Genomic DNA, 25,335 nt, shown 5'->3' with positions numbered 1-25,335 from the left:
AGGAAATGAGCATTACAGGACAGACAGGGTTGGAAACACACACTTTATTCATTCTAGTTTTTGGTCAAGCAGATATTCCCCAAGCATGAGCACAAACTCCCACCACTGCAGACCCATCAAAGTCTGTTAAGGAAGCAGATGTCCCCCTCAAAGAATGCTGGTTTGCAGGCTCAGATGATAGCAACAACCAGGTGATGCCCTGACCTGACTCTGCTCCTTAAGGTCTGCACAGTGCATAGGGGAGTTAATTCCTGCCCTTTGCTCAGCACAGCTTTCTGGCACTATGAGCTAAGGTGACCCAGAGCGACAGTGCTGTGGATTAGCCTGTCGGGAAGCAAAGTGCCTTTGAAGGCGTGTTCCAAGGTATGAATGATTTCTGCTTAGAGAAAGATGGGTCAAACTAGTCAAGGAACTATCTCCCCCAGCGGTGCAACTAAACCACTACCCATGTGTTTCTGCTGCTCTCAGAGGACCAACTCCAGATTAGTGCCTTTTCTTCAAAGGTTAATGGTTTGGGCTACACTGTCCAGCACAAGGAACATCAGCCAGCAGCTCTAGAAACAATGTCCAGGAGAATATAGAGTGCCAACATTAACAAGAGTAGGCTTATAGGCAGTGAGGTCGTGCCAGTAACGTTGGGTCTTCAGCACAAAGGATGGCTCCAGAACCCATGGGTTAAGCATCCAGCTCAGCACTATGCCCGCTTGGCGGGTACAGCTTCTTCCCTGATCAAAAGCCCTCCTCACTTCTCCATAAGGGATTCCAGTTGTTCTTGCAGAGAGGTGAGCTGTGGAGAGAAGGTTGGAGGGGGAAGAAGTGAAGCATTAGAGATATTACATGTTTAAAACTTCTTAGATCTCTCTCTCTCTCTCATACCAAAGGGGTAATAATACTCTTCTTTCTATTCAAAGGGATCCCCAAAACTTTTTACAAACTATAGGTCTCTATAAAGACACCTACATGTAACTGCCTGAACAGAAATACCCATGTCTAAAAGAGATGCAGAATGAGCATGAGTCTCATAATTCTGCCCCCAAATGGCATGTTAGATAACTAGTTACATGCACAAACATCTGATTTGCTTACAAAACTGGAGTAGCTGTATGCACATATTCAGAGCATGTGTTTAAAAAAATCAGGCTCAGATGTATGAACTGCTTTATTTACAACTGAAATGCAGCCACTTCTTGCGTGTAACACTGCAGTTGTCTACAGCAAACAACATTATGCAGGCCAGTAAGGGGCGGGCGGGGGATGGACGGACTATAGTATCCAACTGAAACTGCAAGGAGAGATGCAAAGCAGCAGAATATAGTTACCCAACTTGGTAATTTGCCAAGTGACCAGAGCTACACCTGCTCTTCAGAAAGTGCTACTGTATCTTTAATGGACACACAGTCAGGGTCTTCATTTTACATCTCACTAAATATGGCACCCTCAGCCTCAGAGCACCCTCTGGAACAACACGGCTTGGCTCACTAGTGTTCCGGAGAGACAACCACCTACTGAATCACCATTTCCAGCAGCTCCACTGGCCGTAGACATTCTACCATGTGGGTGCTGATCAAGAATAGCCCTGCTTAGCTTGTGGCCTTAGCCTGAGGTGGTGTGGTGCAAAACTCAGGAGGGCTTTATACATTAAACTACTGGACAAGCGTGCAACGTGTTGCTTCCTAATGCTGAGAATCACTCAGCATCACCCCACAACACTGCACACTCGTTGCTTTCTTCTACAGGAATGTGGAGAAGACAGTAACAGAAGCTTCCTCACCTGCTGCTTCTCTCGGTCTTCCTGCTGTTTGAATTCATCTAGCACAGCCTGGAGACGGGTCTGGAAGGAAGACACAAGCAAGAACATAACTGCTGGTGCTTCTCGACAGTGGACATTTATGTACATTTATGTAAAGAGAACAAATCTGCAGCCAGCAGATCGGACAGGCAGCAGAGTAAAGGGAACATAGTATGGATTTCAGGACCCTTATCTTCTTCAGCACAGTTCCATGGTTTGCTCTGCATCAGTCTCAGGTCATTCATGGATAACTGGCTGGAACGTATTCCTATAGCCACTTTCATTTTAAATTCCACATGGCAAGGCCATTGGCTGCTCCGGGACAATAGAGTTAGATGCCTTCTGGTTCCATGCCTTCACTGCCTCAGCTGAGCTGAACAGGACCCCAGAAAGAATGCATGGTTTGGGCTAGAAGGACCAGATGGTGGACTCACCTTGAGGGCAAGATTCTCTACTTTCATGATGAGATCTTCCTGGCGCTTTCTCCGTTCCTGGGTCTCCTGGAGTTTACCCTTCAGGTTGTCAATCTGCTTTTGGATCCCCATGGCTAAGGGAGACAGAAGAAATGATCCACACCATAGTATGAATTATAGCACTAGCAGAGCAATGTGCCAATCCCCCATGGCACTAAGCCTTCCAGGGTACTGCCCATCCTCAGCACCAACCCACCACTGCCTAAGACTGCTCACCTATCTGGTTTGTTCCCTCGTTCTCCTGCTGCTGCCCATCAGATTCATTCAGTTTGTCCTGCAGTTGCCTCTCCAAGTCTTCTTCTGTGTCCATGATATTCAAATCTTCATCATCATGATGATCTCTCTCATCTTCATCTTCACTGCTGCTGCTAATGTCATTAAATATTTCCCGCAACTCATCATGTTCTAGGGGTGTGAAACAAGGAGAAAAACATTGAGTTGATGAACTCCCATCAGGTTCCAGTGTGTCCTCAACTCTCCCTGAAAGGCAATGCACATCCCTATGGCTGTCAGGCATAGTTTTCTGTATTCAGTGTCTATTGTGACAGGGTTGGGCCAGATGGCTACAGGAGAGTGCTAGAAGGCAGATATATTAGCCCCAGATTAAGCAGGTCCCTTTTCCCTGGGTAAAGAACAGGGGCAGTTCCAGAACAATCCCAAACTTGCTGGAATCATTAAGGCAGACAGGCTAATTAGGACACCTGGAGCCAATTAAGAAGCTGCTAGAATCAATTAAGACAGGCAAGCTAATCAGGGCACCTGGTTTAAAAAGGACCTCACTTCAGTTAGTGAGGGGTGTGCAAGGAGCTGAGAGTGAGAGGGCTTGCTGCTGGAGTTCTGAGGAGTACAAACGCTATCTGGCATCAGGAGGAAGGTCCTGTGATAAGGATAAAGAAGGTGTTGGGAGGAGGCCATGGGGAAGTAGCCCAGGGAGTTGTAGCTGCCAGACAGCTGTGATCCACAAGGCCCTGGGCTGGAACCCGGAGTAGAGGGCGGGCCCAGGACCCCCCATTCCCCTCCCCCCTATTGAATATAAGAGGAGTTGACCTGGACTGTGGGTCCCACCAGAGGGGAAGATCCTGGCCTGTCCCCCGACCCACTAGGTGGATCAGCAGAGACTGCAGGGATTGTTCTCCTTCCTTTTCCCCATGCTGGCCAGCGATGAGGTTAGCTGAGTGAACGGCAGGTTTGAGCCACTAGCAAAAGGGCCAAACTGATGGCTGCCGTGAATCTCCAAGGCGAGCAAATCTGCCAATAAGCGCAGGACCCACCAAGGCAGAAGTGGAACTTTGTCACACTACCTAAACACGCCTATCATCCTTAACCTTCCTTATGGGATCCAAGAGACTATAAGTAGATTAAATCAAGACCCAGAAAATATTGATTTTCTCTCTTCTGCCGTGTTCACTAGAATGGCAAATGCATATCTGCTTGAGCTAACTATTATTGTCCTGTTCTCTCATAACAATGAACACAACCTCAGCATCCAACTCTGCTCATACAATAAAGTACCACTCATGTGTTACTACCCCATAGAGACCAAAACCAGGTGACCCTGCCTTCTGGCAGCAAAATGACGTTACTAAAAGCATAAGCCTTTGTCAATGTACCCGATGAGCCATGGCCCTGCTTGTGTCCAGACATCCCAGGAGAGGAGATGTCCAAGCCGGTGAGTGAACCATGGTTGTCTGCTTCCTTTGTTTCATCTTCAGCAATGACTTCCCAGCCTGAGAGCAGATACAGAAGAGTCAAGGAAAAACCAGAAGAATGACAGAAGGTGGTACCAGCCAGACCTCACTGACAGCAAGGTGCTAGAAGATTCCCCAGCTGACACTACACTAGGGATGACTCCAGTCTCTCTTGGTATGCCTCTCTAATTCTGCACTGTATTGGCAGGGTCATGCAGGCCTATTTCTGTGAAGGCCTGTCTTCTGGAGATGATGCAGCCAGTTACCCCAGCGTCAGGAGTAGCAGATGCATGTGTATGGACATGTCCCAAGGAGGGCAATGACGAATGCCAGAGAGAGGTCCTTGAGGAGAAGCAGCAGGTTTTGAATAGGGTAAAGCTCAAGCTATAACTTCAGTGTCTGTCACATACTCATGTCCTGCCTGCTGCTACCCATGTGTATTGTGAGATTAACTTAACTTCTCTCTCCTCTGAGCCTTCCTCAGCCACTCTCCTGCTCTGCAGAGTTAATCAGAAGAAAGGATACGGACACTGACAGCTTCAGCATCTGTACTCAGCAGACGCTTCACCTCCTTTTCCACGTCTGGAGACTCAATGTACTGGGCCAGAGAGGGGAAAGAGAAAAGAGACAGTGTTAAACACCCCTAGACAGACAGTTCTCCAATTCAGAGGTCTCTTGGCTGTTGGCCGCCTCCCACACTCCATCCCAGCCCCTTATTTTAAGGCTCTTTTATCTTACTCTTTTACTTTAGACTTTGAGCTCATTCATCCCACCGGAAGACTCTCCCTTGCCACTACCTGCCTTTCAGGACAGTGTTCCGTCTTCCTCACCTTTGCCTCAAAGCTCCTGGATGAGCTGAATCTTCTCACTGCCCTGACTTTGGCTCCATTCTCACACTCCCAACACCACCTCTGAATAAAAGCCAGCCTGACTGTATGGCATACAAGAACTCCCCAAGGCTGAATTCATTTATGAATCCTCAGTAAAAGGCCTCCTCATTACACCCCCAGGTTTGAAAGTCAGCTGCTGAATCACAACAAGGTTTTACTTTTTATGATTATTAAATTTGTTGGGAACACTGGCAAGTGCTGCTGCACTTCTCCTAGGGGAAAGTCTCAGTGCTTCCAGGGTCTGGTTTCCCTAATGTTACATTGAAATATTGCTCCATTGTGTCAAAGTGAAGTGCAAAGCAGAGAGCAATTAATTCTCCCAGTCTGTACCACAATGGGCAGCCACTTAGTATAGCCTTCATTTCCCCTCCAGAGTCCTTTATTACTGGGGGCTTCTGCACAAAGACAGGATTGGAATGGTTCATCTGCTCCCACTTCCCTTCTGAAGTCATGATCTTCTGGGTGCTGCATTGTAGCTGGTTGCTCTGAAAATATTTGGGCCCCACACAGAGGACTGGGATTTCAGGTGAGGAAAGAGGAGGAGCAGATAAATACTCTTGTTTCCATGCAGATATTTATAGTAATTCAGAAGGAGAGACACACTGTATACAAAATGGACACACACAATTGATCGACTCCTGCACAGTAAGATTTCCCCACCCCAGGACATCTTTCAAAATTCAGCCAGGAGATTGCCAAGAAAATGTTAAATGTCCTAGTTGCCTTCCCCCATGCTCCGACTGAGTGAAGTGTGAAGCAAAGCTAATAAAGCCCATGTTATAAGAATTCATACTGCAAAGACAGATTAAGCGCCTGACCCACGTAGGCACAGTACTAATGTCTTCTTCTGTCCCCCACCTTTGGGCATCATTCCTCTGACACCATAGGTGCCACCATGGATGAGGAGATGCAACTCACCTTCTTCTTAGCTGTTTTCCTGAACCGCCTCTTCCTTACATTCTTCAGAGGAAGAGTAACTGGAACAAAGGAAACAGGCTTTGTGTCAGGCACGTGATCTCAGGGGAAGTCTCGTGCATGACAGACTCACTGCATCTGAGTACAGGAAACTCCCACTTCAGGATGTGAGAGATCCAGCAGCATTTTGGTGGGCTGAGGGCAAGGTTCTCAACTATAAGAGCTGAGTGAGGAGCCCTGGCAGATTAGGCCTGTATTGTCCAGGATGGAGGGGCAGGCTGGGGGGCAGTGAGCCGTGGGACCTAGGGGTCAGGCCAGCGTAAGACAGGTAAAGCACCCTGTACTCTACTCACTGCCATGGTTCCAGATGAATTTCTTCTCTCTGTCCTTGTCCTTTTTCTTGTTTGCCTTGGGGTCAGTACTCACAGTTGGCTCTTCCAGAGGAGGGTAGAGATCACCGTCCACAGTACACACGAGCATCTGAAGCCCAGAACATAAAGGAACTGATTATAATGCGAGAGCAGAGCTACTCAATTAAATTAAAGGCTGGTACATTTACAACATATACAAGGAAATGCAACTCCCTGCAGCATGTGATCAGCTTCTGGGATTCACTGGCATAGCTGACAAAATCAGCTTTTGTGGATGGATCAGTTTATGACCAACCTCCTCTTCAGTTAGAAGGGTGCAGAAGTCAGGAAAGGAAGTGCCAACTGCTATGCTGCAGTGGGACATTTTACACCACAGCTGCTCCATTCACAGTCTGAGGATGTGGAAATTAGCAGTGGGGTACGATATGTTGCACTGCCGTAATGTAATGGGTCAGACTTTTGTCTGAAGGGACCAAGCACAGGACACCAGAGTGAATATAATGGGCAGCCCATACCTGACAAATATCCGCTGTCTTATAGAATGTTTTCTTATCTATGGTTTTTAAGCTCTCCGTGATGCAGGGCAGGTCCACCAGCTTGGCAGCTAATGGGACGCGATCTACACGGACAATTCCATGACGCCCATCCGCTGCAGAAAAAAAACAAGACAAATTAATGCAGCAGCCAGCCCAGTAAATGGCTAACCCCGTATGCTGCATTCCTGGGCCAAACACTTTAAAACTCCTGAGTGAACTGGAGGTGCACAGAACTGTCTGGCATTTCCCTGTGAAATCTGTGATGCTCTTAGCAGCAAGATAACTAGAGATAGACTCACAGAAAATACCTTTGAAGGAGGGGAAGGAACAGTGGGGTATGCTCTACAGCTATGGCTCTTCTAATAGCTAGAGGCAGAGCTTTCTTGCCTTTGAATCCTGCAGGGCAGGACTGGGAATTTGCTGATGGAGTTGAGGTACAAAGAAGATTCTTGGGATTTCCTCCAGGGCCAGTGACTTATGCCCGTGTTAGTAAGATGGCTCTACCCATGTGATTAGTACATTGCATGAATTTTACCTTCAGAACCACAAATATTCACATCTCAATCTCTGGCAAACAGTGAGATGCCCATTAAGTGAGGTGCAGAGAAAAGAGAAAGGCAGCTCAGGCCAATTACATTAAAGAGAAGCTGGTCTATGCATACCCTCTTTATTGAGGTTGTTGGCCAAGCAGGTTTTCACAGGATGTGAAGCTTGTCCAGTTGGGGAGTGTGCAGCTTTCACCTACTTCACTAAGATGAACTTCTTCTCTGGGTCTCCCACTGGGAAACCAGTTCTTGGTTAGATGCCAGGCACATTTCCACCAGAAATCAGACACCCACATTGCTCAGTGCACCCTTCTCAACATGTCTGCATGATCCCCAAGGAAGCCCTGATGTCTCTTCCCACTCTGGGCTCTGCAAGTCAAGTCACACTCTTTCAAAGCCTACAGTACTCCCTCCTGAGCTGAGAGATTAAAGGCAGCTAATCTTGGCTACTCACGGTGTAATTCAATAGTAAGTCTATCCTTCAAGTTGACACTTCCAGATTGTACTGCCCTCCTCACAGTGGAGGCATATTCCTGAAAAAAAAGCAGATGAATGAGACAGGACTAGACCTGTGTGTGTTACCTGGTTGAATGCCTAAAGAGAATCTGCTTTCAAACCCAATTTTAATCAGTACTTTCATCTAAACACAGAAATCCACTGAAAAGCGCCATTAAACACAGGAAGAAAACAGCATTTCTCCTAGAAGTGTGCATTAACTTCATGGCTCTGCTATTCCCAACATACCTCACAACCAGCAACCTAATGTTAACTTGGGAAAGATTCTATCGCTGGTTTAAGGTCCCTTGTTTTTATGCTACCCCATGTTTTTATGAACTGCTCGTGTCTATTTTATATTATAATGTGTGACAGACCCTTTCAGCAGAACTCAGATACCCACTCTTACAGCTCCTCTACAGTGCCCTTGTGGATAACCAGAGGGGCTCCATCTGGATCAAGGGGAGATGCCTCATCAGCGTGTTATTTGAAGAAGCTTCTTCCCAGATTAAGCATTTATTGAATGAGATTAACTGCACCAAGAGTGAATGACAGAACTGATCACTGGCAACGAGGACCAACTGAACTATCACTTGTATATGCTTGGCTGTGATCTGCTTCATACCACCATAGTTTCTCCAAGCAGCAGTGCATCCAGATGCATCTCACAGGCATAGTCGTGAACAGGAATGGGTAGAAGGCTGGTTTTTGAGGGTAGCTACATTACAAACAGGCAGGGGTTCAGTAAAAATAGCCAATCTGCTGCAATATTTCAAACAGGGTCTGTAGAATTCCTATTGCTTTCACCCATCTCTTTAAACCCCCTCTACCCCGAGTTGCTGCTTTGCACCTTCCAAACTGGGGCTGGACTGGATGGGTGCCTTGGGAATTTGGTGATCTTTGCAGAGTGATGGTAGTCTTGTGTGGGAATGCTCCTCCCACTTTGTCCTTGTTAGTCTGGCCCAGATCTAAGAGTCTCTTACCGGAGGCAGCCGCAGAATAAACTGGCTTTCCAGCTCATGGGGAGCATCGTCCTTGTTCTTACTCATCTTTAGTTCTTGAGGTCAGAAAACAAAAACAAACACAATGTCACCAAGATGTTTGTTCAGTCTGTTTTGACCTCCCACAGTTGATGGCCACTCAGCATTTATAAATAAAGTGGATATCTCCCTGTTATATTACTAGGAACTGTATGTGCTGGCCGCTGAGATGCAGACCGATGGGACAGACACTTAATTCGGAAACTCCTTAATTGACAAAGCTAAAGAATTTCTGCTGCTGGTCCCCAGTGTTTACATTCTGACAGCAAATTTCTGAAGGATCTCCCTTGTATGAATCAAAAGAAAGTACAAAATAGTCCTGTTCACAAGGATGCATTTGGGACGCGATATAAGAATGTATGCCTACACACACACACACAGAGCAAGGAAGAGCTTAAGTGAGAGACGAGCTGAAAAGAGCAGTTTCTGTGACCACATGGTATTCATTTCTGAAGTTATTTAGGGTAGGATTTTCTAAAACACTCAGTGTTGGCCTAACTGCTCCTATTGATATCAGTGTACAGCTCTCAGTTGCTTCAATAGGAACAGATGGAGACCAACGCTTTGCACTTTTTAGCATCCCACCCTTAAATTCTACCAAATAAGGTTCTGCTCCTAAAAAGTACATGATCAATATTCTGTTTTCATGAGAGCAACTTTAATATAACATTACAAAGGGGGAGAGAGTAGATGTCTATCAGTTATCGCAAAAAGAAAAGGAGTACTTGTGGCACCTTAGAGACTAACAAATTTATTAGAGCATAAGCTTTCGTGAGCTACAGCATCCGATGAAGTGAGCTGTAGCTCGCGAAAGCTTATGCTCTAATAAATTTGTTAGTCTCTAAGGTGCCACAAGTACTCCTTTTCTTTTTGTGAATACAGACTAACACGGCTGCTACTCTGAAATCTATCAGTTATGTATCTGATGTTACAATTACATGTGAACAGAAGAACACAGGGGTGAAATCATGCATTGACTGAAGTATCTGGTATACTGGTCTAATAGCTCTGCACAGCTAGGTGAGAGAAACTCAGGGTACTATTTCCTGTCCTGCTGTCTTGCTCCTAGAATGGTGGTGCTTAGTGCTCAGCCACATACAGCACAAGCCTCCTGTAACAATATTCAACCCCAAGAGCTCCATCAACATGAAGGGCATCCTGCCCACTTTTACTTGCTAAAAGATGCCATTAACACAGTAAGACAACATCATCATCTTCAGGTTTCAATAAGAGACAATGGAGAACTTGTAGGAAGAAAGACACTTTTGATTCTGCTCCATTAAGTTTATCACATGCACTAAAGATATGTTTTCATTATATTCAGAACTTCTCTGAAAGGAGGACGTTCCAGGTGTATAACTCTCAAGCAGAAGCCCAGAAAGAGGCACCTGAGGGAGGCAGCATTCTGTGCATGTGAATCTAACATAAAAGCACAGGAACCCTGAACTCCACATTAGAAACTTTGTGTTTAAATATCAGGAGTCCTGGACAATGGGAATATCTCCTTAAGGAAGCACCAATGGTGAATCCATAGCTAAGGGCTTGTCTACACTGGGAGGGAGAGGAGGAAATGGAGCAGGGTGTTTCAACAGGTGACAATCAATGCATTGGTGGTCGATTTAGTGGGTCTAGTGAAGGCCCACTAAATTGACCACTGATTGCTCTCCCATCTACTGTACTCCACTTCCGAAGGAGAAGCACAAGGGACGTCTACGTGGAACATCTCCAGTTGACATTGCATAGTGTGGACCCCGCAGTAGGTAGATCTAAGTATGTCGGCTTCTGCTATGTTATTCACATAGCTGAGGTTGCGTAACTTAGATCAATCTCCCCCTGTAGTGTAGCAAGGCCCACGGTTGCATCAGGATTTTCCTTGGGGGCCTTAGAAGTCATATATACACAGAGCATATGTTGTTTGTTCTACAGATTCGACTTCAGGCCCAACAGCTTGCTGTTCTCCTTTTGATACTTTCAAAGAGTAAAAGGGAACACAGTGAATTTATAAGGCTAAGTCGACCTACGCTATGCAACTCCAGCTGTGTGAATAACGTAGCTAGAGCGGACGTACCTTAAGCTGAGTTATTGCAAGGTCTATACCGTGGGGGGTTGACAGGAGAAATTCTTGTTGGGAGTAGAGTAAGGGGTCGATTGGAGAGCGATCTGCAGTCAATTTGGCGGGGCTTTACTAGACCTGCTAAATCGCCAATGGATCGATCTCAGAGCCTTGATCTGCCCTGACTTTGGAGTATCCTTTTTCCAGAGAGAAAGCAGAGACAGAGACCCAGCACCAAGGAGACATAATCAAACAAATTCATTACTTGTAGATGTCATCTTGCTTCTTCTTGCTTCGCACAAATGTTTATAAACACCTGTATCATTCAAAAGCCAAATACAAATACCCAAAGGGAAAAAGAAAAGAAAATCAGTTTTTTAAAAAAATAAATGAAATAAAGTGACGGGGGTAGAAAAAGAACAAAATAAATTTAAAAACCGCACTTCTGCGTGAGAAGCGATTACCTGCTACTGGCACAAGTAACACCACCGGCTATTGCAAGAGCTGAGAGGGGAAATACCAGTCCCTCCCCCCCCCCCCGCCATTTCAGTAGCCCTGAAAGGGCTAAGGAGGCCCGGATCCGGACCCCTCCGCCCACCCCCCATGTAAGGCAGCGGCCGGGGCCGTTCCCAGGGCGAGCGGGGACCTGGCACCGGCTGTAATCGCGGTGGCTAGGGGCGGACGTGACACCTCCCGCGGCGCGTCCCGGGCTCACAGCGGGGCGAGCGGCTGGGTCCCGGGACACGAGCCCGGCGATGTCCTTGTTCCAGCACCGGGGCAACTGCCGGGCGGGCGCGGGGGGGCACCGGCCGAGACGGTCCCGGCCCCCGCGCGCAGCGGGGGCTCGCTACCCCGAAGGGCCTAGGCCGGGGCTGCGCTCCCGGTTCCCCGCTACTCACCGGGCCCCAAGCGAGGGCCCCTCGCAGCAGGGGCGGAAGGCGGAAGGGAGGCGTTTGGATGACTCGCCGGAAGCGGAAGTGAAGGGCTCGGTGCTCCCGCCGGAGGGAGGGCTCGGCTGACGCTGCGGAAGCGGTGCCGGGAGCTGCAGCAGGTACCGGCGGGGCGGGGCGGGGCGCTGTGCTCGCTGCCCCCGGTCGCGGTCCCGTGGGCGAGTGGGGCCGCCCTGCTGCCCCCTTACAAGCTGTGCTGTGTCTCGGGGGCCCCGCCCTGGGGGGCGGCGGGCACTCGGGCGCCTGGGTTCCCGCGGTGTGGGGCGGGGCCCGCCTGGTGGACGGCGCTGTCAGCAGCGTACGACGCGCCGCGCTGCCTGCGCTGCCCCCCCCCCCCCGCACGGTGCCCTGCGCGCGGAGATTGATGCTCGCCGGGCGGGGTTCCGCACTCGCGCCGGGAGGGGGAGCCTGGCTCCCAGCGTGGAGCGCAGAGCCGCGCTTGGGTCGGTTGCAGGCGGGCTCGAAGGGTCTGCCTGCGCTGCCCAACTAGCTCCGATTTGTAGCAGTCGATCTTTAGAAAGCGACTTTATACAGTCGATTGGGGGTGTCCCCATTAAGCGCCTTAAGTCCGCGGGGGCGTGCGCTACCGCGGCTAGCGCCGACGTTCGGAGCCTTGCACTGTGGGTAGTTCTCCCGCAGTCTGCGCCGCCCACTGGGATTCTGGGTTAAGCTCCCAATGCCTGATGGGGCAAAAAACATTGTCACGGGTGGTTTTGGGTATGTGTCGTCAGTCGCCCCTCCCTCCGTGAAAGCAATGGCCGACAATCGTTTCGCGCCTTTTTTCCGTGCGGGTGCCAAACTGCTTTCAGCACACGGTGCAGTAGGGCTGCTAACCGTCGTCATCGAACCACCGCTTCCGCTGCCACTCTGCTCTCCTGCTTTTGTCTCGCCATAACACGGCAAGCGTGCAGCCCGCTCAGCTGTTGTGTCCTGGCAGTAGACTGTGCAGTAGGTCTGGAAACCATTGTCACTGAACGACCGCTTCCGCTGCCACTCTGGTCTCCGGCAGACGCCATACCACAGCAAGAATAGAGCCCGCTCAGATCACCGCTGCAGTTATGAGCATTGTAAACGCCTTGTGCATTATCATGCGGTATATGCAGAACCAGAACCTGCAAAAGCAGGCGAGGAGTCGATGGAAGTGCGGTGACAAGAGCGATGAAGACGTGGACATAGATTTCTCTCAAAGCATGAGTCCCGGCAATTTGGCCATCCTGGTGGCAATGGGGCAGGCTTATGCCATGGAACACCGTTTCTGGGCCCATGAACCAAGCACAGACTGGTGGGACCGCATAGCGTTGCAGGTCTGGGATGATTCCCAGTGGCTGCAAAACTTTTGCATGCGTAAGGGTGCTTTCATGGAACTTTGTGACTTGCTTTCCCTCTGCCCTGAAGCGCAAGAATACCAAGATGAGAGCAGCCCTCATAAGCGAGTAGCGATAGCCCTCTAGAAGCTTGCAATGCCAGACAGCTACCGGTCAGTCGGGAATCAATTTGGAGTGGGCAAATCTACTGTGGGGGCTGCTCTGATCCAAGAAGCCAACACAGTCATTGAGCTGCTGCTATCAAGGGTAGTGACTCTGGGAAATGTGCAGGTCATAGTGGATGGCTTTGCTGCAATGGGATTCCCTACCTGTGGTGGGGTGATAGAAGGAACCCATATCCCTATCTTGGCACCGGAGCACCAAGACAACCAGTACATAAACCAAAAAGGGTACTTTTCAATGGTGCTGCAAGCACTGTTGGATCACAAGGGATGTTTCACCAACATCAACGTGGGATGGCTGGGAAAGGTACATGATGCTCTCGTCTTCAGGAACTCTGGTCTGTATGAACAGCTGCAGCAAGGGACTTACTTTCCAGACCAGAAAATAACCGAAAAATGTTGGCATACTGTGGGGCCACGCGGGTACCCATAGCAGTCCCGCTGACTTGAAGGTATACATTGTCCCCAAATGTGAAATAGTTATGGGTCAGGACAAAGTCACAAAGTTCTGCCACCAGGTTAGCCGTGACAGTATCGGGGATACTGTTCCTGACGGCTTGTAGTCCATCTTTGCGTGGAATGTTGGTGTAGAGGGCTTCTACATCCATAGTGGCCAGGATGGTGTTTTCAGGAAGATCACTGATAGATTGTAGTTTCCTCAGGAAGTCAGTGGTGTCTCGAAGAGAGCTGGGAGTGCTGGTAGCATAGGGCCTGAGGAGAGAGTCTACATAGCCAGACAATCCTGCTGTCAGGGTGCCAATGCCTGAGATGATGGGGCATCCAGGATTTCCATGTTTATGGATCTTGGGTAGCAGATAGAATACCCCAGGTCGGGGCTCCAGGGGTGTGTCTGTGCGGATTTGTTCTTATGCGTTTTCAGGGACTTTCTTGAGCAAATGCTGTAGTTTCTTTTGGTAACTCTCAGTGGGATCAGAGGGTAATGTCTTATAGAAAGTGGTGTTGGAGAGCTGCCTTGTTCGTATTCCGACCTATTCATGATGACGACAGCACCTCCTTTGTCAGCCTTTTTGATTATGATTTGTTGTTTCAGAGTTGTTTCTGAGGCTGTGGATGGCATTGTGTTCTGCACGGCTGAGGTTATGGGGCAAGTGATGCTGCTTTTCCACAATTTCAGCCCGTGCACGTCGGCGGAAGCACTCTATGCAGAAGTCCAGTCTTTTGTTTCGACCTTCAGGAGGAGTCCACCCAGAATCCTTCTTTTTGTAGTCTTGGTAGGAAGGTCTCTGTGGGTTAGTATGTTGTTCAGAGGTGTGTTGGAAATATTCCTTGAGTCGGAGATGTTGAAAATAGGATTCTAGGTCACCACAGAACTGCAACCCCTCAGACAAAGACAAACACCTACAAGATCTCTATCAAGTATTCTTACAACTACAATACCCACCTGCTGAAGTGAAGAAACAGATTGACAGAGCCAGAAGAGTACCCAGAAGTCACCTACTACAGGACAGGCCCAACAAAGAAAATAACAGAACGCCACTAGCCATCACCTTCAGCCCCCAACTAAAACCTCTCCGGTGCATCATCAAGGATCTACAACCTATCCTGAAGGACGACCCATCACTCTCACAGATCTTGGGAGACAGGCCAGTCCTTGCTTACAGACAGCCCCCCAGTCTGAAGCAAATACTCACCAGCAACCACACAACAAAACCACTAACCCAGGAACCTATCCTTGCAACAATGCCCGTTGCCAACTGTGTCCACATATCTATTCAGGGGACACCATCATAGGGCCTAATCACATCAGCCACACTATCAGAGGCTCGTTCACCTGCGCATCTACCAATGTGATATATGCCATCATGTGCCAGCAATGCCCCTCTGCCATGTACATTGGCCAAACTGGACAGTCTCTACGTAAAAGAATGAATGGACACAAATCAGACGTCAAGAATTATAACATTCAAAAACCAGTTGGAGAACACTTCAATCTCTCTGGTCACTCGATTACAGACCTAAAAGTCGCAATTCTTCAACAAAAAAACATCAAAAACAGACTCCAACGAGAGACTGCTGAATTGGAATTAATTTGCAAACTGGATACAATTAACTGAGGCTTGAATAGAGAGTGGGAGTGGATGGGTCATTACACAAAGTAAAACTATTTCCCCATGTTTATTCCCTCCCCCCATTCCTAAGACGTTCTTGTCAACTGCTGGAAATGGCCCACCTTGATTATCACTACAAAAGGCTTCCCTCCCCCCACCCCTGCTCTCCTGCTGGTAATAGTTCACCTTAAGTGATCACTCTCGTTACAGTGTGTATGGTAACCCCCATTGTTTCATGTTCTCTATGTATATAAATCTCCCCACTGTATTTTCCACTGCATGCATCCGATGAAGTGAGCTGTAGCTCATGAAAGCTTATGCTCAAATAAATGTGTTAGTCTCTAAGGTGCCACAAGTACTCCTTTTCTTTATTGTTATCCTTGGCGACCCAGCCTATCCCTTAATGCCATGGCTCATGAAGCCATACACAGGCAGCCTGGACAGTAGTCAGGAGCTGCTGAACTGCAGGCTGAGCAAGTACAGAATGGTGGTAGAATGTGCATTTGGACGTTTAAAAGCGCACTGGCGCAGTTTACTGACTCGCTTAGACCTCAGTGAAACCAATATTCCCATTGTTATTACTGCTTGCTGTGTTCTCCACAATATCCGTAGCAGTAAGGGGGAGACATATATGGCGGGATGGGAAGTTGAGGCAAATTGCCTAGCCGCTGATTACATGCAGCCAGACACCAGGGCGGTTAGAAGAGCACAGCAGGGCGCCCTGCGCATCAGAGAAGCTTTGAAAACCAGTTTCATGGCTGACCAGGGTACTGTGTGACAGTTCTGTTTGTTTCTCCTTGATGAATACCTGCCCCTTTGGATCACTCTACTTCCCCCCTTTGATCATCACTTGCAGAGGCAATAAAGTCATTGTTGTTTCAAATTCATGCATTCTTTATTAATTTGTCACACAAATAGGGTGATAATTGCCAAGGGAGGGGTTGGGGAGGAGGGAAGCACTGGGTGGGGTAGGGGAGGAGGGAAGGACAAGGCCACACTGTGCTTCAAAACTTATTGAATTCCAGCCTTCTGTTGCTTGGGCAGTCCTCTGGGGTGGAGTGGTTGGGTGCCCGGAGGCCCCCACTACGTTCTTGGGCATCTGGGTGAGGAAGCTATGGAACATGGGGAGGAGGGCCGTTGATTACACAGGGGCTGCAGTGGCAGTCTGTGCCTTTCATGCACCTCAGCCATACCCCGGAGCATATCAGTTTGATCCTCCAGTAGCCTCAGCATTGCATCCTGCCTCCTTTCATCATGCTGCCACCACCTCTCCTGTTGCTCCAGCCATCTATCCTCTCGCGCATCCCTCTTGTCCTCATGTTAATTTTGTGCTTTCCTGGACTCTGCCATTGTCTGCCTCCACACATTCTGCTGGGCTCTTTCAGTTTGGGTGGACTGCATGAGCTCAGAGAGCATTTCATCGTGAGTGTGGTTTTTTTTGTTTGTTTGTTTTTTGCCTTCTTATCTGTGCTAGCCTCTGGGACAGAGATGCTAGTAGCAGCGTTGAAACATTTGCACCTGCGGGAGACAAAAAGGAGATTAAAATTGAAAAAGATACATTGGCCATTTAAAAGGAGGAGCTGATGTTTTCAGGTTAACATGCAGCACAAACCCAACTAACCCCCCCACACCCCCAATTCTCTGGGATGATCGCTTCATCCCTCCCTCCACCGCGTGGTTAACAGCAGGGATGATTTCTTTTCAGCCACAGCAAATAGCCCAGCAGGAACGGCCACCTCTGAATGTTCCTGAATAAAATTCCCCTATTTCAACCAGGTGACCATGAATGATATCACTCTCCTGAGGATAACACAGAGAGATAAAGAACGGATGTTGCTTGAATACCAGCAAACACTGGGACCACACGCTGCCATGCTTTCTTATGCAATGATTCTAGACTACGTGCTACTGGTCTGCTGTCGTAAAGTGTCCTACCATGGAGGATGCAATAAGGCTGCCCTCCCCAGAAACCTTTTGCAAAGGCTTTGGGAGTACGTCCAGGACAGCTTCATTGAGATGTCCCTGGAGGATTTCCACCCCATCCCCACACAAGTTAAGACTTTTCCAGTAGCTGTACTGGCCACGAATGCATCCCAAGTCTTCAGGGCAAATTAATTATTAAACACGCTTGCTTTTAAACAGTGTATTATATTTACAGAGGTACCCTCACCAGAGCTGCCTTCTCCGCCTTCAAGGTCTGGGAGCCTGGGTTGGGAGGGTATTGGCTCCAGGGTGATAAACAGTTCCTGACTGTCAGGGAGAATGGTTTCTCCACTTGACTGGTGTGCGCTATCTTCAACCTCCCCCTCCTCATCCCCAAAATCCTCATCCCTGTTGGGTGAGACTCTCCCCTTGCAGGAGTCCACATACAGGGGTGGGGCAGTGGTAGGGGCACCCCCTAGAATTGCATGCAGTTCATCATAGAAGCGGCATATCTGGGGCTCTGACCCCGAGCGGACGTTTGCCTCTTGGGTTTTTTGGTAGGAATGCCTAAGCTTCTTAAGTTTCACGTGGCACTGCTGTGGTTCCCTGTGATAGCCTCTGTCCTTCATGCCCTTGGAGATTTTTTTCAAATATTTTGACATTTCGTCTTTTGGAACAGAGTTCTGATAGCACGGATTCATCTCCCCATACAGCGATCAGAGCCAGTACCTCCCGTTCGGTCCATGCTGGAGCTCTTTTGCGATTCTGGGACTCCACTGTCACCTCTGCTGATGAGATCTGCACGGTCACCTGTGCTGATCAGCTTGCCACACTGGCCAAACAGGGAAATGAAATTCAAAAGTTCGCAGGGCTTTTCCTGTCTACCTGGCCAGTACATCCGAGTTCAGAGCGCTGTCCAGAGCGGTCACAATGGAGCACTGTGGGATAGCTCCTGGAGGCCAATACTGTCGAATTGCATCCACACTAACCCAAATTTGACCCAGTAATGTCGATTTCAGTGCTAATCCCCTCGTCGGGGAGGAGTACAGAAATCAATTTTAAGAGCCCATTAAGTCGACAAAAATGGCTTTGTTGTGTGGAAGGGTGCAGGGTTAAATCGATATAATGCTGTTAAATTCGACCTAAACTCGTAGTGTAGAGCAGGACTAAGGGTTTCAGCCCGCGAGTTGGACAAGCAGGAGCTGCAGAGTCAGCTTCAGGCCCCTGTGCATCCTGAGGGTTCCTGGGTCATGCCCAGGTTTATGATTATTACTGAGACACTGCAGGTACTGCTGTCTTCTCAGGAGCAAAGTCTCTCCTCCCACCCCCCTATGTAGATGTCCATTAGGACAGAGACTGACACCCCCACACGTAGCATTCATGGCACCAGTGCACATGCCTACAGACCTAAGTAACCATACCATGCCATCCTTACTTTTGCACTGCTGGTGGTGGTGGTGCTGCCTTCAGAGCTGGGCAACTGGCCAGCAGCCACCACTCTCTGGCTGTCCAGCTCTGAAAGCAAGGAAAAAGGTGATCATGCAACCCTCCCTACAATAGCCTTGCCCCACCTCTTTTTCGGTCAGGACCCCCAGTTTGAGAAATGCTGCATTAGGAAATGGAAATGTCAATGGCCCTAGCACTTGAAGGTGTAGAGATAAGTAAGAGCCCCCCACGAGCTGCCCTACAAAGTGTTTATTTCATGTACAGCAATCTTTCACGTTCCAGGAGAACATCCTGCAACTGGGGTTTTCCTTAGATTTGTGTGGTGGACATGCCCAAACCTCTTTTCTTTCTGAATTTGTGTTCTTCCTTCCTGATGCAGGGGGCTGTGATGGAGAGTGTGTCAGGTCGCTACGACTTCTATATCGGACTAGGCCTGGCTCTGTCCTCAAGTATTTTTATCGGAGGAAGTTTTATCCTAAAGAAGAAAGGGCTTCTCAAGTTGGCCAGCAGGGGCTCCATTAGGGCAGGTACCTTCCGTCTTTATTGCTGCAGTTTGCTGTACAAAGTTATGCTCCCGCCAAAGGCAAAAGCATTGGGAGAGATGCTTTTCCCTGGGGCGGCTTGCGGTCTGGGGAGGGAAGGTGCAGCTATAGCTGCCCTGGGGCTTCTTTGGGTGGGGGTGAGGGTGGGGGCGCTCCGGGCAAGTGGGACGGGGGCTCGGGGCTTCAGCCAGCCCAGGGCTGCTCCACCCAAGGGGGGTGGATGCTCGTGGCTTTGCCCACCCGGGGCTCCTCCGGCCAAGAATGTGGGGCGCGCTCAGGGCTTTGGCCAGCCCAGGGCTCCTCCGGCTGAGGATGTGGGGGGTGAGGACGCGCTCTGACCTTCAGCCAGCCTGGGGCTCCTCTGGCCGGGGGGCAGAGGGACGATGCTCAGGGCTTCTCTGGGTGGTGTGGAGGGGGCACTTGTATCTCCAGCTGTGGGCTGGGGAAGCGTGGGTGGAAGTGGCAGAGCTGGGGGCTGGCCTTCCCGAAGGGGGGCTCCACCCGCTGCCCATGCTGAAGAAGACCGATCTTAGACAATAAGAGAGTTTTCAGGGGCTCTCTACACACTTGGAAAGATTGAACTTCAAAAAGTTCTAATTGCTATTCAGCTGGATGATGTGAAAACATTTCTGACTTTAATACAGCTCTTAGTCACTTTAGGATCAGCCAGAAGGGACACACTATTTTCTTGATCTTGGGGCTGTTAATACGGTCGAAATCCTAGACTGCTGTAGTGGATCTCGTAACCAGGCGTGGTCTAATATTGCACAGTATTGTGAGCAGAGAGCTGGAGAAATGCAGCATTCAAAATCTGTCGAGGGCTGGGACAAATGACAAGTATTTAAATGAACAGAGAAGAGAAACAGAAATACCTAATCTGAGCAGAGGGAACTGGATGCGCCATGGCACTATTTCAGCTCCAAGCCTGGCCCAGATCAGTAACCCAAAAACATTACTATCTAACAACCGCTTAATGGTGTACTATATCATGTGAGTTTGGTCTCAATCCAGTTCTTAGTATGCAAGTATTTGCTTCATAAAAACACTTACTTCAGCTGCTACCCTTGATGGTATCTTCACCAGAGATGGAATGAAGACCAAACTATCTCCTTGTGTTGTAGATGTGATCCTGGCATGGTTGGGCACATAGCTGAGGCAGAGTGGAGGAAGCATGTGCTGCCACTGCCCATGCTGTACTTATTCTTGAGGATAAATTGGACTTCTGTCCCCAGGGATGGTTAGCCAGCACTCTTCACCAGCGTCAAGCTCTTTTTTTAAAGAAACTAATATCATCTGGAAATTGGCTCCTTTACAGAGGAGGAAGAGGAGTGCTGGAGGATTATCCCACCTCTCAAAGGAAAATTCATTCCTTTCTTTATAAGCAAAGAGATCCTGGTTATTTGTATAGCTTGGAACCTCACCCTGGATTTTTGTTGTTGCTCTCACTTTCTTTCTCAGGACAAGGAGGTCATGCATACCTGAGGGAGAGGCTTTGGTGGGCAGGACTACTGTCCAGTAAGTACTTGCTGTGAAACTGAAGTATAAGCGAGAGACGTTGGCTGTCCAAGGTTTTTGATTGTTCACATTTATCTTTGTCTTGTTCTCTTATTTCCTTTGTCATAATTGAGGCTCAGCTGCCTTGTTTTTTCATTGAGCAGTTTGAAAGTGGTGTTACCTGTCTAAACAAACCATGTTGTGTGCTCACATCTTATATATTTCTAAATTTCTCACTTAAGAGTTAATTCACTGAGTTAATCAGGTGATTGGGCCATTTTTGGAAGTTCTCCTATCACCATGCAAAGCATTCTAGAGCATTATGCAGATTGCCATATGTGCTGCATAGTTGGCTCCTTAGCTTCTGGTATTGCTGGGTAGTCAACAGAGCTTCATGGCAATTCACAGACGTGATGCTAAGTAAAGACTGGAATATGTCAGGAAGGCAAAATTATACAAATATATGTTGAACTGTAAGGATGTTAGTATTTCTTTTCTTCACTGATGCTGGTTAGCAGTATATCCATATGTAAATAAGCTTTCTCCTTTGCCATCCACCTCTTTGTGTCGCTGAATTCTTGTCTATACTGTCCATACAATGCTCAAGCAGATGGACTGTGCTATTGCAGATAACAAATTATGGCATGATGATGGAATCAGCAAGTGGTGATGGTGCCTCTGTATAGTGACTAACTGCACAATGGCTATGAGCTGACATGAATTGTGCTGCATTGGCTCCCATGTTACGCTACTCTCCTGTGACTGACTGGGTCTCTTTTGCAGTGGGAGTTGGAGAAGCAGCAAATTTTGCTGCATATGCCTTTGCCCCAGCAACACTAGTAACTCCATTGGGTGCATTAAGTGTTCTAGTCAGGTAAGCAACATGAGAACAAGCGGTACTTGTCCCTTTACCCTTTACCACTAGAAGTAGCTGTCTACCCTCACCTTATCTTTTTCCTCAAATACTGTACCCTCTTGGTGTTTGTGTATCCTTTGCTTTCAATCCTACAGTGCAGTTTTGTCGTCCTACTTTCTGAATGAGCACCTGAATGTCCATGGAAAGATTGGATGCATCTTGAGTGTTCTGGGCTCCACAGTGATGGTAATCCATGCCCCACAGGAGGAAGAGGTATCCAGCCTGGAGTCAATGGCAGAGAAGCTTAAAGATCCAGGTATCCAAACAGAGGGCTTTTTTAATTTCCCCTTCCCCCCTCCGCCCCCGTAAATGGCAGTGGAAAGTAGAATAACTTGTCTAGCTTGAGAAGAATTGAGTAAATAATCCTTCCTGCACTGAAGTGATAGAAACATGCCCATTGACCCATGATAGTTTATTAGTTTCCTTCTCTGTGATGGAAAAGATTAGATTGCTCATGTTTTTGGAGAGTAAGAGTGAAAGCCTGTGCTACTGAGACGGATAAAGGCTTGTTATTGTCAAATCTGACACAAGAGGTATGATGCCATAGGCGCCGACTTCTTCTGGTGCTGGTGGGTGCTCGGCCCCGCCCCCTCCTGCCCCCATTCCAACTCTTTCCCAAAGTGCCTACCCCAAGGAGTTGGCGCCTATGTATGATGCAAGTGTTTGCTATATTTGCATTTTATTTTAATAAAAATGAAATGGCACTTCTCATCTTCAGGATGTTTTGTAAGATGGAGGTTAAGTGACTCTCCCAAGGCCACAGGAGTCTATGTCAAAGCGGGGATTAGCACTCCGGTACTTTTGGGACCTAGGCCCATGCTTAGACCACTATCCATGACCCTTGTGGTTATAATACAGCCCCTTTAATACCAAAGTGCTAAGCAAGAGTTACAAAGGAAGAATAACCACAAAACTAGTAGCAAAATCAACAGCAATGACAATTAACCCTAATATAATGCTAGTGTAGAAAAGAGGATTTCCAATACATGAGGGGCAGCATTAGTGGGAGGAGGAGAAGAAACGCCAGAGAAGAAACTTAAGGTGAAAATAAACAAGAGAAGCAAAGAAGGAAATAGAGAGTTGCAGGGAGGGGGAGATCAGAGGAAAAAATCCCTCACAATATGAGAAAGGAAGTTGGAATCAAGGGAGTGATTTGGGCAATAGCATGATAGGAAAGAATGACAGGTTTCAGAGTAGCAGCCATGTTAGTCTGTATTCGCAAAAAGAAAAGGAGGACTTGTGGCACCTTAGAGACTAACAAATTTATTTGAGCATAAGCTTTCGTGAGCTACAGCTCACTTCATCGGATGCATTCAGTGGAACATACAGTGGGGAGATATCTGTATTTTCCACTGTATGTTCCACTGAATGCATCCGATGAAGTGGGTTGTAGCTCACGAAAGCTTATGCTCAAAAAAATTTGTTAGTCTCTAAGGTGCCACAAGTACTCCTTTTCTTTTAGGAAAGAATGAGTGACAGTACAGAAAGGGATGCCTGCAGCGAGAAGGGAAGGGAGCAAATCGTGTCAACCCCTCCCCCCCAGCACCCACAGGCTCATGCTGCGGTTCATCACAGACACACTGTGCCGATGCCCCAGAATGCCTGACCTGCAGCACCCCTTCCTATCCCAGGAGAGTCCTAATCCCAACCTGCACAGCTCTGCTAATACCTCTCTGGCCTGACTTGCAGCATTTTGATGTTCCAGTCCTGAGCTCCATGTAGCTCTGCCAATACTTTACAATCCCAATTTACAACACCCCCTACTACCAGTGGCATATTATTACCTTCCCCCAGCCAATTCTGCGTCTCTACCTCCATCCAGACCTGTAGTTTCCCTATTCCAGGCTTTCTTGTAATGTAACAGAATCTGTTAATCATGCCAACTTGTGTGGTAGTCTTGTGACTCGGACCATAATGCACTAATGAATAGAGAGAGCCCTAAAATCTTTGACGTGTAACCACTTCTTGTTTTGAACCCATCACTAAGGTGAAAGGTGAGTATACTGACCCATGAGGGCCTATCTTGCATCTCCATTCACTGCTCTGTAACATAAATGTATGATAGTGTTACCCACTCTAATGCAAATCCTAATGATTATTCCTTCTTATCAAAGGGTTTATAGCCTTTGCGGTGTGTGTGCTGGTGAGCTCCATTCTCCTTATCTTCGTGGCTGGGCCCCGTTATGGGCGGAGCAACGTTCTGGTGTATGTTTTGGTCTGCTCTGCCATTGGCTCGCTCTCAGTGTCCTGTGTCAAGGGGTTGGGCATCACACTGAAGGAGCTGTTTGCTGGGAAGCAGGTCCTGAAAGAACCGCTGGGCTGGATACTCCTGATTTGCCTGGTGATCTGCATCAGTGTCCAGATTAACTACCTGAACAAGGCCTTGGACATCTTCAATACGTCTGTGGTCACACCTATCTACTACGTCCTGTTTACCACTGCAGTCATGACTTGTTCCGCCATCCTATTCAAGGAGTGGCAACACATGGTCCTACACAACATAATTGGCACTATAAGTGGCTTTCTAACCATAGTCTCTGGCATTTTCCTTCTGCATGCATTCAGAGACATCCCCTTCACCTCAGACCTGCTGCCTCTCTTCCTGAAACAAGGAAGGGCAGACCTGCATTCTTTTTGGATGGGAGCAGACAAACACCAGTCATGTCTACATCCGCCTCTTCTGGGCCCAGAGGACATCCACAAGGGTTCTCAGAGTGTGGAGGAGGAAGGTGAAAGTGTATGATGACTCATGAACCTGTTGCCTGGGAAGGCCTTTGAACTTGTACCCAAGCGCTTTCTATTCTCACTACTGAGCTCCGCTTGGTGAGTTTGCTAGATCAGACTCCACCAGCTACAGCTGCATTGTTGGGAATAAGTAAAAGTCTGCTGCCTATTCTGTGAGAATGTTCTGTGCTTCCACTGCTGGGGACCTGAAGGACAAGTGAAGAGACCTGATTGCAATTTCCAGCTATTATGAACAAAACCTGGAAAAGATCCCCACCAACACTATAACCAGTAGACTTGAGTTCCCTTTGTAAGAACATGCTGCAGCTACTATCAGGCCACAGGCTTACGTGACAGGAGACCCAGTAGTAACACCACACTAATCCTTACTGAATGGAAGGACCACTCAGTTTAGGTGGCCTTAAAACAAAGCTTTTTTTAATATTTAAAGATTGTTTACAAAACATTCTAGCCACGTGCTGAGATTCTTGTATGTTGACACTGCCCCTACAGCAACAAGGGGTAATGTGTGTTTTAAAATGATGTGCATAGCATGTTATTTCATAACCTCATCTGTACTTTGCTCTGTCAGGTGCCAGCTCTGCTCATGCAGAGGTTACTGACCCAAAGCTAGAAGCAGAACTAGATTCCCAAAACTGATGACTCTTAATGTTGTTGCTGCCACTAAATGATGTGGTTTTTTGGATCAGATTTCATTGTGGAGTGCGATCCCTTCATCGTAGCACTTACTTTGTTGGGTGGGAGGGATTGTAATTCCTTAAAATGCATTTGCTTAGTTACCAAGAGAGCCCCATAAAGCATTCCAGCTGATTGCTGCAGAAGCAGCATAGCACATGTGAGAGACAGGTATGAACTACAGGGACAGGTATGAAAGCCTGAAACTGTAACTGGAGGGAGAGTTCAAGAGTTCTCACAGATTGTTTATTGTAAGGATTGTTGTGACTTGGCTACTGGTTTTAGTGCCTGAAA

General features: G+C 48.0%; 2 protein-coding genes across 11 annotated transcripts; one reads left to right on the top strand and one right to left on the bottom strand.

Moving 5' to 3' along the window:
* Positions 1 to 29: 29 nt before the first annotated feature.
* Positions 30 to 11,800, bottom strand: TAF7L (TATA-box binding protein associated factor 7 like). Of its 8 annotated transcripts, none has more exons than XM_038417465.2 (13): positions 11,695 to 11,800; positions 11,061 to 11,111; positions 8,686 to 8,759; positions 7,662 to 7,740; positions 6,642 to 6,775; positions 6,109 to 6,235; positions 5,759 to 5,817; positions 4,476 to 4,554; positions 3,873 to 3,989; positions 2,479 to 2,667; positions 2,224 to 2,336; positions 1,772 to 1,831; positions 30 to 787 (listed from the first exon to the last, which is right to left on the bottom strand). In XM_038417465.2, the coding sequence occupies exons 2-13, from the start codon at positions 11,071 to 11,073 to the stop codon at positions 743 to 745; spliced, it is 1,089 nt and encodes a 362-aa protein (XP_038273393.1). In that variant the 5' UTR covers positions 11,074 to 11,111; positions 11,695 to 11,800; the 3' UTR covers positions 30 to 742. The 8 variants fall into 8 exon arrangements, with proteins under 8 accessions (XP_038273393.1, XP_038273395.1, XP_043348638.1 ...); XM_038417467.2 differs by having other exon boundaries at positions 4,476 to 4,548; positions 11,695 to 11,798; XM_043492703.1 differs by lacking the exon at positions 11,695 to 11,800 and adding an exon at positions 11,285 to 11,626.
* LOC119861830 (magnesium transporter NIPA2-like) lies at positions 11,715 to 24,899 on the top strand. 3 transcript variants are annotated; one of them, XM_038417472.2, is made up of 6 exons: positions 11,715 to 11,846; positions 19,049 to 19,196; positions 20,670 to 20,726; positions 21,489 to 21,579; positions 21,717 to 21,877; positions 23,736 to 24,899. In XM_038417472.2, the coding sequence occupies exons 2-6, from the start codon at positions 19,058 to 19,060 to the stop codon at positions 24,362 to 24,364; spliced, it is 1,077 nt and encodes a 358-aa protein (XP_038273400.1). In that variant the 5' UTR covers positions 11,715 to 11,846; positions 19,049 to 19,057; the 3' UTR covers positions 24,365 to 24,899. The 3 variants fall into 3 exon arrangements, with proteins under 3 accessions (XP_038273400.1, XP_043348634.1, XP_043348633.1); XM_043492699.1 differs by lacking the exon at positions 19,049 to 19,196 and having other exon boundaries at positions 11,799 to 11,846; XM_043492698.1 differs by lacking the exon at positions 11,715 to 11,846 and having other exon boundaries at positions 18,592 to 19,196.
* Positions 24,900 to 25,335: the final 436 nt, after the last annotated feature.

This window comes from Dermochelys coriacea, chromosome 9 (genome assembly GCF_009764565.3).
Source record: "Dermochelys coriacea isolate rDerCor1 chromosome 9, rDerCor1.pri.v4, whole genome shotgun sequence".
Classification (NCBI taxonomy): Eukaryota; Metazoa; Chordata; order Testudines; family Dermochelyidae; genus Dermochelys; species Dermochelys coriacea.
The sequence above is the reverse complement of the archived record's forward strand: the minus strand, read 5'-3'. Positions and strand labels throughout refer to the sequence as shown.